At 36.0% G+C, this 15224-nt stretch overlaps 1 protein-coding gene across 3 annotated transcripts in view; it reads right to left on the bottom strand.

Moving 5' to 3' along the window:
• The window catches only part of LOC120628247 (TBC1 domain family member 1), a 63589-nt gene that overhangs the window by 27928 nt on the left and 20437 nt on the right, over positions 1–15224 (bottom strand). The window contains exon 2 of one of the 3 annotated variants that reach the window (XM_039896525.1): positions 1731–1804. The exons of the other annotated variants lie outside the window; for them this stretch is intronic. Within the exon in view, the coding sequence (XP_039752459.1) occupies positions 1731–1796 (66 nt within the window). The 5' untranslated portion in view covers positions 1797–1804. The remainder of the gene's footprint in view (positions 1–1730; positions 1805–15224) is intronic. 3 annotated transcript variants of the gene reach the window in all.

Genomic DNA, 15224 nt, shown 5'->3' with positions numbered 1-15224 from the left:
CTTTCTTAATGTTTTTCTTTAATACGTTCTTGATTTGTTACATCTTTAAGGCTTATGTGCTTCGTGTTTAGGTTTATAATCTTTGTAAACAAAAAAAATATTCTTATTTTTTTTATTTTATTCATATTATTTTTATTTCTATTATTTCATTAAATTATATAAAGTAAATTATTATTTATTTAATATTAAATTTAATATATCCAATCTTATCATCACGATTTCTAGGAGTGAAAGTCTTATAATCACGATTTCTGGAGATATCGTGAATATAAGATTTGCACTCCTTACGATAACGGCGTTACTTAGGCAGTGATTAAATTATTGAACGATTTATTTCGGAGGGTTTAGGAAAAACTATAACTTTTGACAAAGACGCTGATGTACTTCCTTAATCTATGGTAAATATTTACAAATGTGACGTCAATTATTTATTCTAACTACATTTTAGTTTTATTGTTAATAATCTAATAGGTCTAAGCATAAAAAAAATGGATTGATAATTGAGTTGTACACAAATGCTTTAATTTCAACAGGTTCAACTTCTTTCCAAAGTTTTTTTTAATACATATAAAAATTCCGGAAGCAGCAGGTGTTGAATATGCATCTTTCTGGCAAATGCCGCCTGAGCGCTCTGCCAAATAAGCCTCGGTGCTCGTACCACTCTGACCAATCCGAAAACTATATCCCTTTTTATCAGTCTATAGCGACTATTTCGACCAGAGAGATGCGGTTTCAAACCCTGCCAGTTTCTGAATTTTTATATGAATTTTAAATTTGTATATTTCATATCTCCTCCAAGTGTAGATCAAAACACTTAGATGAAAATATTAAAATTATAGCTCCACGAATTGCAAAGTTAAAATGACAATGGGCAGCACATCGCTCGAATGGATTTTGGGTTACAAATGTTGGTAGACTCTTTACTACTTATGAAAAGTGGTCTAGCATCAAACAAATTTTGGAATCGTCTACAAACGTTCAAAGGTTAAAATATGAGGATGAAGATTTGCGTACAACCTTTTAATTAAGTACCACTGTTTTAAGAAAGGAAAAACAAGAATTGTTTAGAACTCAATTACTTTGCACTTAGCTAAATACGCGTCCATTAACAGTTCCTTGAAGCATGCGTTAAGGAATATAAACTTTTGTAAATGCAGAAGTCTAAGGTTAAATAGGTACAGGTCCTACGTAAATAAGGACGTAGATTTTTTTTCTACGGTTTAGTTTTAGAGCTCGTATTCAATAGTATACATTTTATACAGTACAGGATATTTTACAAGTGCAGAATTTACGGTTATCGCCACTTTTGTTTTTTTCACGTAGGTACCTACCTAAAAAGCCTCGTGTGCCTGCAATTAAAATGGCAACCTCAAACTTCAGACCGGGAAATAGCATGCAACAATGCTGCTTTGCGGCTGAAATAAGCATCGCTGTGGTACTTCCCCGGACAAGCTCTGTCACAAAAAGTACTGAAACAGCTGTGTCTGTGACACTTCAACTGACAGCACCTGTCAAGTGTCAGAGCGTGCCAAAAAAATGTGTTACTTCTCCAACGCTACACCAGGTTTATTAATAAGGGGGTTTATAATAGGTACTGTGCACTATTGAATACGTAGCTCTTTAAATTTTAGTTTTAGTTGCTTATATACGTTTTAGTTTTCAGTCATTCGATAAGCTGTTAGCTTCAAACAAAGGGGTTAATAGTGTTCGCATCCACAAGGCCTTCTTACCAAGTGTTTCACGTTAATAGCCGACGTATCGGAGTGGGACGTGAAAAAGGGTCTGTGTGGATGCATCTCGCCCTCTGTAAGAACGCGAATAACATAAATATAAAGATTATAAACGAACATTTACACTAACAAAAAATACTCCTTACAATAAATAATAATCTATAAAGATTTGTTTTCAAGAAAATTAACGATACTTTTTTGATGTCTGAAATAAATCGCTATGAAGCTGTAGATAAGGCCGCCAAAACGTACTTTTTATGGTGTGCAATACAAGTATATTCATTCATTATTTGATTCATTAATTAATTCAGCTATATCATGTTCAATACACAGATAATGTTCGAAAAGTTAAATAGCGATTTTCGTGACACCAAATATTTTGACAAGACAGTGGGCCGCCAAGGAAGGGTTTTAAAAACCACTTCTAGAACCAAAATACGACGAAAGTACGAAAGTAAATAAAGATAGGCTTTCTGAATACACTCGACACGAGACGCGGAGCTAAAAACCTTCCCATTATAAATAAGACAACACCTAGCCCAGTCAAATTTAATAATTTAAAAATTTTCCATCGATATTTTTTTGAGCAAGACATTTTAGTACAAACAATATTATGCAGATGACCTTTTAATGTTATTTTGGTGCGTATAGTTTACGAGATCAAGGAAAATTAAAATTAAGATCACGCAGTTTGCACTAGTCATCTCTGATAAGTGAAAAGTTTACTTCTATGAGTAAGCGATACTAAGCTGAAATACTACGCTACCAACCTTAGTTAACGCGGGTAACAGCTAATACCTCATAAAAATACATATTACCAACCTTGAAAATAAGTACATACGATACGTTCGATTACTGCTTAGTTCGAAATAAAAATATCGATATAGAAATAGGTAAAATATCGCAGTAAAAAATTTGGGAATAGAGAACCAAGATTGTGATGCAAGCAGTACAAACTTCATTAATTATTAACCTTGAAAATTATTAATAGTGTTAAAACATCCTGCATATCGCTCACCACCATGTACATACTGCGTAGGTAAATAAGTAGGTAGATAAAACGTGTTGTTTGTGTGTGAAAACCACAAACAGCTTCCTCTTAAGATTTTGTTGTTCACCGTTCAAAGGTTCTTATTTTATTTCTGGTAAGTTTCTAAGGTAATGCACAAAAAAAAGATAGGATACCCTACTATATTATTATGGCATAAGCGGTGATAGCGCATTGGGTAGGAACACTTTCGGGGGGCCGAGTTCGAATCACCATATCAACCGATTACCGGCCCGCTACACGCTACAGGTCTCCTCCCACAATGAGAAGGCCGTAGTCCACCACGCTGGCCCAGTGCGGATAGTTGGACTACACACACCTCTGAGATTGTATACGAGAATGTATATATACATATGCGGTTTCCTCACGATGTTTTCCTTCACCGTCGAAACAAGTGATAGTTTATTGCTTAAAACACACATAACTTAGAAACATTGAAAATGTGTGCTGGGATTCGAACTCGGCCCCACGAAAGTAAAGTCATTGTCCTACCCTATCTATTACCCCTTCTAACACATACATACATCATCTTACATCATTTTGGGCGTAACATTACTCTATACGCACGCAAAGGAGGATCTGGACGTAATAATTTATCCCGTTTCTGCCTTTAGCCTTCCCCAATAAATGGGCTAACCAACGCAAAAAGATTTTTTCCAATTTGAACCGTTCCTGAGATTAGCGCGTTCGATCACACTACCTTTCCAGCTTTAGGTATATTATTAGTAGATTCTGAATTAAAAGTCTTAAGATTGAGTAGCTGCCATACCTGCTAATAATCTTTTGTAATTAATGCACATCCAAAAAGGCAATATACATTGGGACTTCATAAGGTGTACAGATGAACGAAAATAACTTGGGCACAAAAATTAAATCAAATTTCGAACGACCGCAAATTTTCGATACCACCGAGGCAAAATACACAGTAATAAAAATTACTAGAAAATAGGACGTCATAGTCAGAATTAAGGCTCGGGACGGACTTTCAATAGTTTTGACTCTAATTGCAAAAACGTTAGAAACCACGTGTTTACAAGAAAATGTAAATGAAATCATGCGTCCAGCGAGTGGACAGGGCACCAAGAACAAGGGCACCTTCCTGGCAGACTGCCTGCTCTTACCGTGTAGATGACCTATGGCGGAATTCTGGCAATGTCACTATTATATAGGCATACGTATCTACAATAGTATAGGCGTCATTGTCTCTTGATTTCCTTAGCAACTTCATAAGCTATCTTCTTGGCCTAGTTCTATCTTCTATCAGAGATCCTACTATTATAAAATCACGCGTATAGGGCACCTTCTTTGCGGACTGCCTGCTCTTATCATGTAGATGACCTGTGGCGGAATTCTGGCAATGTCACTACTACATAGGCATACGTATCTACAATAGTATAGGCGTCATTGTCTCTTGATTTCCTTAGCAACCTCATGAGCTATCTTCTTGGCCTAGTGCTATCTTCTATCAGTGATCCTAATATTATAAAATCACGCGTCCAGCTAGTGGACAGGGCTCCTTCCTGGCAGACTGCCCTCTCTCGTCGTGTAGACGACCTATGGCGGAATTCTGGCATAGTCGCTACAATATAGGCAAACATATCTACAATAGTATGGTAGTAATTTTCTCTGGTTTTCCTTCGAAACTTGATGAGCCTTCTTCTTGGTCTAGTGCCTAGTAAGGCCGCCTTTGCATGTCTACATTGTGTACTGTATACTCCTTACTGTTTCTTTTCCTCTATGTTATACGTGCAATAAAGTGGTTCTTCTTCTTCTTCTTCTTCCCACGTCCAGCTAGTGACTGTTCTTACCGCGTAGATGACCTATGGCTGAGTTCTGGCAATTTCACTAAGATAAGCATACGTAGCTACAATCGTATGGTCGTCATTCTCTCTTGTTATCTTTCGTTTCTTCATGATTTTCGTCTGGTTCGCCTATTGGATAGAAGCAGGCGTTACTTTGCGGAAATCCATAATATATTATGAAAATTACCACCGAAGCGACAAAGACGTGCCACTCAGCGATTTTAGTGTTCCGGTGCGATGTCGCGTAGAAACCGATTAGGTGTATGGCTCCCTGATAGATTAGCCCGCTACCATCTTAGGCTGCGTCATTACTTACTACCAGGTAAGATTGCAGTGAGGGGCTTACTTGTAGTCGAATAAAAAAATAGCTATCTTCTTCTAGTGCTATCTTATATCAAAGATTCTTTCTATAGCTTAACTGTACTTTATTAACCGCTTCTCTACACAGTATCTTAAGTACTCATATAAAGAAATGGCTACTATTTTTGTGCCAGGAAATTTGCCACCGGCCTTCGCTTGCCCTTTATCGTCCCCAGAATAACGAGTTAGAGTAGGTCCTATTTTCGATATAATCATCATCAACCCATTACCGGCCCAGTGCCACGTCCTTGAGAATGCTGTGGAGAAATCTTAGGCATGCAGGTTTTCTCACGATGTTTTCCTACAAGCAAGTTATATTTATATTGCTTAAAATAAAAACGCACATATTTCCGAAAAGTGGTCCGCGTGTGTTACGCGTTATATACCCTAAATATTGGAGTTTTCTTCTTTGCCCACTTTCATGTGTGCTATATCTGTACCTAAATGTGAAACTTTCTACCGAAACACAGAAATTCTGCTTGACGACAGAAATATGCATGGCGTAGTACCTATTTCCACGAACTACGAGTATAAAATTACAAAAAAACTCTAAAATTTCAGCTCAATTTTAATGTAATTCAAAATTCAAAATTCATTTATTTCAAGTAGGCCTAAATATAAGCACTTTTGAAACGTCAAGTCTGTCTGTTTGTAGTGACTCTACCACCGGTTCGGAAGGCAGATTCTACCGAGAAAAATCCAGCAAGAAACTCAGCGGTTGCTCTTTTCCAACATAAAAAAATTACATTTTAAATTTTATTTTCAATTATTTTATTTATTATTAAACTCTTTATATGCATACTACAATTTTAAAAAACAGAAGAAGATTTAAAAAATACACAGACAGCATACAAAAGGCAGCCTTATTGCTTTGTAGCGACCTCTGCGAGGCAACCTTAGGATAACAACGGATAACAGACTGTAGGTTGTGCATGATTAAAAAAAATACATACGAATAACTACATACTAATACTTGAACTAGATTACACATTTAAAATAATACACAATATAATAAACATTAAAAAAAAAAATTATATACACATATCATAAATACAGAAATAATAGTAAATTCTATTGCAAATCGTCTTTAATGTAAAGTATAGTGATTTTTGACTGCTTTTTTAATATATCAAGTGATTTAGACGTATGTCGATTTAAATATAATATATTCAAAGTCAAGGTCAAAAAATATCTTTATTCAAGTAGGCCGGGCCCATAAATGGCATTTCATGATAAATGTGTACAGGGTAGTAGAAAATGGTGATACGCACATTTATACATATATACATCTTCTTTATTGGTTGCTCTTCACAAGGTTGAAAATGTATGAGAGTAGGTATCACATATTTGATGACGCGATTCTCGGTAGATAGAATTCTCGTATCATCAAATTACCGATTGAAGCCATATGTACATTTAGATTGATCCCATCACGAGCTCGATGGATGTTTGTTCCATGACGTAAAAATCTCATGTTACTGTCAGATAGATTTTATATATGAAATGTTTCATACGTAAATATCTAGGTATCTATCTATCTATGGATTTACAGAGGATAGCCTAGAGTTTAGTTAGTTTATTTCTTTATTTCCTTTATTAAAATACCTAGTAATTTTCTACATTTTACTCGGCGCTGTAGTCTTATGAGTGGAAGTACCGGGTTCGATCCCCGACAATTAAGGCAGGAGAAGGAGGCAATTCGGGAATTATTAATTTCTGAATTTTACTCTGGTCTGGTGGCAGGCGTACGTGGCTAGCTACCAGCCTACCGACAAAGACGTGCCGCTAAACGATTTAGCTTTCCGGTACGATGTCGTGTAGAAACCGATTAGGTATATCCGTTTAACATAACTGCCGTACTCCGTAACTGGTTAGCCCGCTATCATCTTAGACTGCATAATCGTAGCGGGCTAACCTGTTCGGGAGTATGGTAGTCATACCCATTAATTTTTAACAGCACTAACAACATATCTGCATAGATAATAAAATGCACTGATATGCATTTTAATTACAAGTGCAGTGTGCACATAACATTGACAAAGCACATAATTTGACGGCCGACTGGCGCAGTGGGCAGCGACCCTGCTTTCTGAGTCCAAGGTCGTGGGTTCGATTCCCACAACTGGAAAATGTTTGTGTGATGAGCATTAAGTGTTTTTCAGTGTCTGGGTGTTTATATGTATTTTCTAAGTATTTATGTATATATAATTCATAAAAATATTCATCAGTCATCTTAGTACCCATAACACAAGCTACGCTTACTTTGGGGCTAGGTGGCGATGTGTGTATTGTCGTAGTATAAAAAAAAAAAAAAAAAAAAAAAAAAAAATGCGTCATGTAAACTTAATTTGATATGTCCTTCGAAAAGCTCAATCAATGAATCAAAAGATAAAGGTAAAAAAAAAATGTCTTTTGCAAATAACGTCCGCATAAAGAGTAGTAGAGAAATAAGTTATTTACAAGTTGTATATTAAACTCCACGTAGGGCTGCCTGGAAGCAGAAATTTTAATTTGTAACTTTTTTTTTATATTGCATATTAATATTTAATGTATGTATTTTTTTATTATTTAGTTTAGTTTTTAACAATTCTATTTATTTTGTTAGTTTAGTTTTTAATTATTCTATTTATGTTATAGTGTAGTGCGTAGTGATGGGTCATAGATACCAAATAAATAAATAAGCAAAGCCGAGGACAGAGCTAGTAAGTGTATTCGCATGTCCTAATAAAAGTCCATTCGCCCCAAATTGATTGTAATTTCAACAGAAATATTATGACTAATGAAATTTTCCCTCATAGGGCACGCAAGCCCTTTTCAGGTGTCCCTTTCACACTCGTGCTTTCATATTGCGATGAAAGAGATAACTATATTGTGGAGTTTTTTAGGTCGCGTCATTAAGGTAAAATAAATGTACATAGTCTAGACACACCTACCTCTCTCTACTAGTAAATTAATAAATTTGAACTTTAGAAATTTACTAGAAGACATTTAAATCTATATAATTTATCTATATATATATATATATATATATATATATATATATATATAGATAAATTATATAGATTATATATATATGAGAAAGTGTGTGGGTATGTATACTTTCAGGGAATCTAAGGATTGACCTGGCGAGTAATCCTGTAAAGTTTGGTGTCGATCGGAGCACTCCTATTTTTGAACTGTCAAATACAGCTTTTATTTACTATGAAGATATTCTATTGTTGGGTGTACATGGGTGTAGATAATGATCTTCACCCGCTCGAGAAGAGAATGAATACGGAGAGAAATAAATGATTTAATATATTATGAGACTAAAATTAAAAATTTAATGATGTAAGTTTATTGTTTGAATAAAATAAAGCAAAATTTAGGCCGGCGAAGCGGGCTGGATAACTAATTTCTAATAAATTAAATTCAAATGTCTGTCTGTAAGTTTGAAATTACTGCATCGTTCTTTCTTTTTTTTTCTTGCTCATAGCCCACTCTTTTTTATCTATATCTATATCTATACTTATATAAAACTGTAACTGGAATATTTCTGTACAGTGTACATTTAATAGTTTTTGAAAATTTTTGCCGGGGGTTGCTTTATAATCGATACTGAGTCCAAAACAGATTATTTTTTAATTATTGTATTTTGTATGTCTGTCTGTCTGTCTGTCTGTCTGTCTGTCTGTCTGTCTGTCCGTCTGTCTGTCCGGGTATCACGTGAAAACTACTGAACTGATTTATATAAAATTTGGTATAGTTGTAACTTGTAGCTGATATTCTGGGTCAACATAAACAATAAGTTTCCTACGGGAAATGGGATGAAAATTTTTATCAATTTTACTTCATAGCTCCGTGAATAATTCTTTTTTTAATTGAAAGTGTATACTATCAAGCATGTATTGTCTAATTATAATGAAGATGTGATAACTATTGTCGGAGATAAAGGAACATACACATAACATAACTCTTCACAGACAACAGTAAATCGCAAGGCATCGAATCGAAACGATCGAATGCATGCGTACCATCTTACTAATATTATAAATGCGAAAGTTTGTGAGGATGGATTTATGGATGAATTTGGAAATAAAACTAGACCTGGTAGATGGCGCTGCAATTAGTTTCTAGGTTTTTTAGATATTAAACCCTGTAATTAATATCAGTATTAATTCTGGAGCTGACGAAGTTAAGCGGGTCAGCTAGTATATAATAAAACCAATACCCCTAATTGGTTGGCAGCACGGCTTTGTTTGTAGGTAACTAGCCACGTTCGCACCCTGCTACCAGATGGCTGCAGAGAGAAATAGTTAAAAACTAATTACATGGGCCTTATAAGAAGGCTCAAAGTCACTCAGCGAGCAATGAAAAGAGTTATGTTAGGAGTATCTCTACGTGAACAAATCAGAAATGTGGAGATCCATAGAAGACCTAGAGCTACCGACATAGCTCAACGAGTCGCTGAAGTGGCAATGGGCTGGAAATACCAATACATAGCTCGAAATACCGATGGACGCTGTGGTCCTAAGGTGTTGGAATAGCAACCCTGCACCGGTAAACATAGCGTTGGCTGACCCCCAACCAGGTGGACAGACGACATCAAACGAGTCGCAGGGGGGGCCGGAAAAAAGCAGCCCAGAATCGTGGAGTTTGGAATGTCCTACACACCTATATCTACCTAGACCAATGTCCAGCTGTGGACGTCTATCGGTTGATGATGATGAGATATGAAACAACTGTAAGTATTCATGCAACTTGCTTATATTATTGAAAATATTATGTTTTGAAAATATTCTCAGCCGTACGCGAACGGCGCGATGTTATGACGCAAATTCATTATGGTTGACAAAATGGCGTGACCGCGCGAATGCGAGAGACACCATGATTGATTATTATAAATATTGTACAAATTATATACCTACAACGTGTTACCGAATTGCAATATACTGGGTGCATAAGTATATTTCACAAGGAATCAACCTGTAAAAATGTTAAATTAAAAGAAGCATATTTAAATTTCCATACAAACTAATTCAAAATATTCTAAGTGTTTACTTATGATTATTTTTCCGACCCAAATATCGACCAATAGAATTGCACCATTCGACGTCACGTGGTACAACCTACATGGTATTATACTGATAATTTTTTGAAAATTTTCTCTGGTAGTTGCTATATATATATATTTTGCTATATTTATTCATTATGAAATTCTTATTTGTTAACTGTACATTTCGTCTCATGGTGCAATTCTATTGGCCGACATTTGGGACGGAAAAATAATTCCCCGAATACCACACGAGCTTCAAAATTATCTGGCATTTCCCTCAAGGTTCCCTGCAAACAAATAAAGTCGTCAAGTTTTTCAGGAAAAATGATTTTTTAACCTGAAAAACTTGAATCCTTCATTTGTTTGCAACGAACATATCGGGAAATACCCGATAATTTTGAAGCTCTTGTGGTATTATAAGTGACAATTATTACTTATTTAAGATACAACACTGACACGCGCATAGTAAAAATAAAAATAAAAAATAAATATACTACGACAATACACACATTGCCATCTAGCCCCACAGTAAGCGTAGCTTGTGTTATGGGTACAACGATGACTGATGAATATTATTATGAATATGCTTAAAATACTTCTAATATGCAGAATTACACCCAGACACTGAAAAACATTCATGTTCATCACACAAACATTTTCCAGTCGTGGGAATCGAACCCACGGCCTTTGGCTGAGAAAGCAGGGTCGCTGCAAACTGCGCCAATGGGCCGTCATATATATAGTACCTAAACTACACAACGCGTACCTAATAAAATCACAGGTGTAACTTGATTTTAATTTTGCATGTGATGTTAGGGCTGTATCTAATTCCCTTCGTTTCAAACTATGGCAGTGGTTTACTCAAAAACTATTTGCGTTTCGGTATTATAGATACATCTCAGAGACATTAAATAATGTATCTCAAAAGCCTGTGGAATAATCCGGTTTTTCATTTAAACGTTGTATAGCTATACAGCCTGTTAAGTAATATTTCTGTTTTTTATTTACAAGTTAGGACTTCGGCGGGACCAAGTACGAACCCCGGTACGCATCTGTAACATTCAAAATCATAAGCAATTCAATATTACTTGATTTAACGATGAAGGAAAACATCGTAAGGAAACCAGCAAGCCTGAGAGTTATCAAAATTAAGCTTAATTTGCTATACTCCGCGAAAAGCAGGAGAATCTGTGTGGTGTAATTTATAATTTCTTCAATCCTTATACTCCACACCACACATATCCTCGGCAATACACCCTCTACGCACGTTTCGCTCCGAAACCGGAGCAGCACTTTACAATGAATAATTGTTAATTGTTAAGTCATTGTAAAGTCAACATCTCCTGATGATGATCCGGTTTCGGAGCGAAACGTGCGTAGAGGGTGTATTGCCGAGGATCTGTGTGGTGTGGAGTATAAGGATTGAAGAAATTATAAATTACACCACACAGATTCTCCTGCTTTTCGCGGAGTATAGAAAATTAAGCTTAATTTTGATAATATATCATGGATTTCCGCAAAGTAACGCCTGCTTCTATACAATAGCCTGAGAGTTCCCAAAATGTTCTCTAGTTAGTGTGAAGCAATATGCACTTGGCCAGCGTTTTGGACTTCGGCCTGAACCCTTCTCATTCTTGGAGGAGACCCGTGCCCTGTAATGGGATGTTATTGGTGAAAAATATTATCTAGTAACTAATTCGAATTACTTGAAAACACGTTTACCCGCGTATGCGAAGTGTGTGAATGTTTTAATTATATTCTTACACTTATTTTTTTTTCTGTACCCATAGTAGGTGATCCTTGACCCTATTTGACACTGATGTAAACACAGCTGTTGCTATGGTCGATGCTATGCTAACCCGTCGATCCCGGCTATTATCACTAACTTGTGGTAATAGTCGGTAAAAGTCCACCAACCTGCATTGAAGCAGCGTGGTGGGTCTATGCTCCCAAAGGAAAAACCGTCTGACCAGCAGTGGAATGCTAATTAACTTTAGGGAAGACATTTGCAGTTTGTTTACATTTAATTAAATTATACCTAAGATTATGATTTATTCGTTATTATTATTTGAACATATCAAACTCACCCAACCGATATAATGTTTGGTGACTATATTTCATTGTTCGTTATTTAATACTACGCATAATTGTTCATTACCATGCCATGTGTGAATAATTTGATTACACAATATTAAAACGTAGATAGGGAAATTTGATAATTTATTTTGTATTTATCACTACCAAATATTGGTATAGTAGTAGTTTTTTGTGACAGAGCTCGTCCGGGAAGTCTGCAATGGTTATTTCTGACCAAGTACCATTGCTGTAATCCTTATCATCACTTCATCAGATTGCCGTCCACTGATCGAAATAGGTCTTTTGTAGGGCGTTCCGAAAACCTTGACCCTGGGCCGCTTGTGTCCAACGGCTCCCGGTCGACCAACGCTGCGTTAACGGGGCGAGATCGACATACCAACACCTTGGGACCTTCTTCAATGTTTGACTGCCAACTGGCGCAGTGGGCACCGACCCTGCTTTCTGAGTTCAACGCCAAGGGTTCGATTCCCACAACTGAAAAATGCTTGTGTGATAAACATAAATGTTTTTCAATATCTGGGTGTTTATCTGTATATTATAAGTATTTAATCGTATGTATATTATTCATATAAATATTCATCAGTCATCTTAGGAACACAATCTACGCTTACTTTGGGGCTAGATGGCGATGTGTGTATTGTCTAGTATATTTATTTATTTAATGTGCCCCGCCCAATGCCAGCTTAGCGCCTCGTTGAGCTATATCGTTAACTCTATTTCTTCTACGGATCTCCTCATTTCTGATTTGATCACGTAGAGATACTCCTAACATAACTATTTCTATTGTTCGCTGAGTGACGCTTAGCCTTCTTACGAGGCCCATAGTTAGTGACAAAGTTTCAGGTCTGTCAGAATGGCACCATTCTGTTGTAAAGGGCTTGTTTGCCAGTGTAAAAACAGGCACGGAGTAAATTAAATTGTACTCTCTTGATATGTATTTATATCTCTGTAACTATTTTTTTCTTTAATGTACAATAAAAGTGTTTTCATTCATTCATTCAATCATTCATTCATGGAGGTTTAACACCTACGCCTCAGATTGATGCACAAGGCGGAAATTTTTAGGTAGTGTTTCTTACATGCCCTGCGAAATGTTGCTCTGTTATAGGCTTTATATGGCTCGGCCATTTCGTTACTACAAAAACTTTTGTATAACAGAAAAGTAATGAAAAGTGGATACATTTTTAACTTCACGCTCATCAAGGTACTTCTGGACCTTTCGCAGATGTAATTAAGTCTATTTTAAAAACCAGCTTTTTGTTTATAGAGTACCAACATTTACAAATAATACTAAGCGTAGATATTTCCCTTTAAAGTAATTTACAGTTCCAATAACACTCGTATAGATAAGCCACCTAAAGTATTGTACAGTGATACTGGCATCAAGCCAACACAAAGTATTTCTCAGCCATTTAGTGGAATATTATTTAGTCGGGAGTTCATATTGTTGCTACAAAATGATTTTCCGGGGTACAAAGTTCCAAGCTATATTTAATTTTGTTACATATCAAAAGAAAGGAAAGTTAGTACGAAACCGTTTGAATAATCTCATTTCCCGATAAGATTTTCCAGTGGAAACGTTTAAGAAAGTGGGGTAATTATTCGCATACAAATCGTAACCATGCGCACGGAATAAGTGATAAATAGTAGGTACAAGCGACGTCCTTTTAACGATTTTTATTGACAATACAAGTGAACTTCAATGGGAAATTTATAAATATTTAAAATGCGTGTAAAAATTTCGGCGCCGACAGTACTTGTTCGGATGAGTCTAGGCTTTTATATCATAATTCCTAAGTTAATTCTGGACCTGAAAATGCAAAAGTTTCAACAATGTGTTACATTTATCATAGCGTAATTATATATTAGACTAGGTAGGTTGACGCAGCCAGCACCCGCTCTGATCTCCCGCAAGATGGAAAAAATATTCTAAATGTTAACTTTGGAAAAGAGAAACTACTTTATTTCTTTATTCAAATAGGCACATAGATGGCACTTTTGATACACACTTACTGAGTTTCTTGCCGGCTCTACTCGGTAAAATCTGCTTTCCGAACTAGTGGTAGAGTCATTCACACACACACACACACACAGACATACTTGACGTTTAAAAAGTGCTTATAAGGAAGTCCTACTCGAAATACTCGTAAATGAATTTGGATTTTGAATTTGCTCTCTGACAATTTCGGCGTGCCAGAGAGTCGCATTTTTATAAATTCGATATTTCCTCCAAGAGTGGGCAAAAATACTTTTAAAAAAACATTTTCACCGTATAATCATCATTATTATACACTCAGTACCGGCTCGCTACAAAGCACGGTCTCCTCTCAGAATGAGAAGGGCTTAGGCCGATTAATAGACTTCACACACCTTTTGGAACATTATGGAGAACTCTCAGGCATGCAGGTTTCCCCACTATGTTTTCATACGCCATTAATGCTGAGTTATATTTTAATTGCTTAAAAATACGTACATTAGGTAGTCCGAAAATTTAGAAGTGAAAATACCACTAGACTCGTGGAATTTTCACTTCTAAATTTTCATCACCGCTTCAGAGATTCAAAATGAGAGTCACAATTATTTACCAAAATCACATTCCAAAGTCCACTAAACCTGTTTGAAAAGTTCTGTCGAAATCGGCTTAGCGGTTACGTTAAGTGACCCGGAACATCCAGACAGACGGAAAAATTTAGAAACGTACTGTTTCTCTCCGCAGCGTAAACTCTCCTGTCTCCTTCTTTCTGTCTTTTTCTTCTATACACCCTTTTATTTGTGAATACAAGGTCACACTCATGTACACGTCTATAAATTGTAAATACAAATATATATATACTCGCTGTTGCCCGCGACTTCGTCTGCGTTTGTTTTTTGATGTGGCATTAAATTTAGTTTAGTTTAGTAGTTCTAAAAAAAATTTAAGTATTCAGTATCGCTAAGCCTTAAATGAGGGGTTTGCTGCTGTCCGCTGATGCGTTCTGTCCTCTATCTCCAACCACAGTTTGGACAAAATTAAGCACATTATAATATCTATAGTACAAAAATAATTCTTTAACGCGGTTATAATTTGTCGGAGTTATGGTGTAAAATCGTCAAACACTCATCCCCTCTCCCAAAGGAACCAAGCTTAATGTCGGGATAAAAAGTATCCTCTA

This window comes from Pararge aegeria, chromosome 12 (assembly GCF_905163445.1).
Source record: "Pararge aegeria chromosome 12, ilParAegt1.1, whole genome shotgun sequence".
NCBI classification, from domain to species: Eukaryota; Metazoa; Arthropoda; class Insecta; order Lepidoptera; family Nymphalidae; genus Pararge; species Pararge aegeria.
Note: the sequence above shows the minus strand (reverse complement) of the source record. Positions and strands in the feature narration are given on the sequence as shown.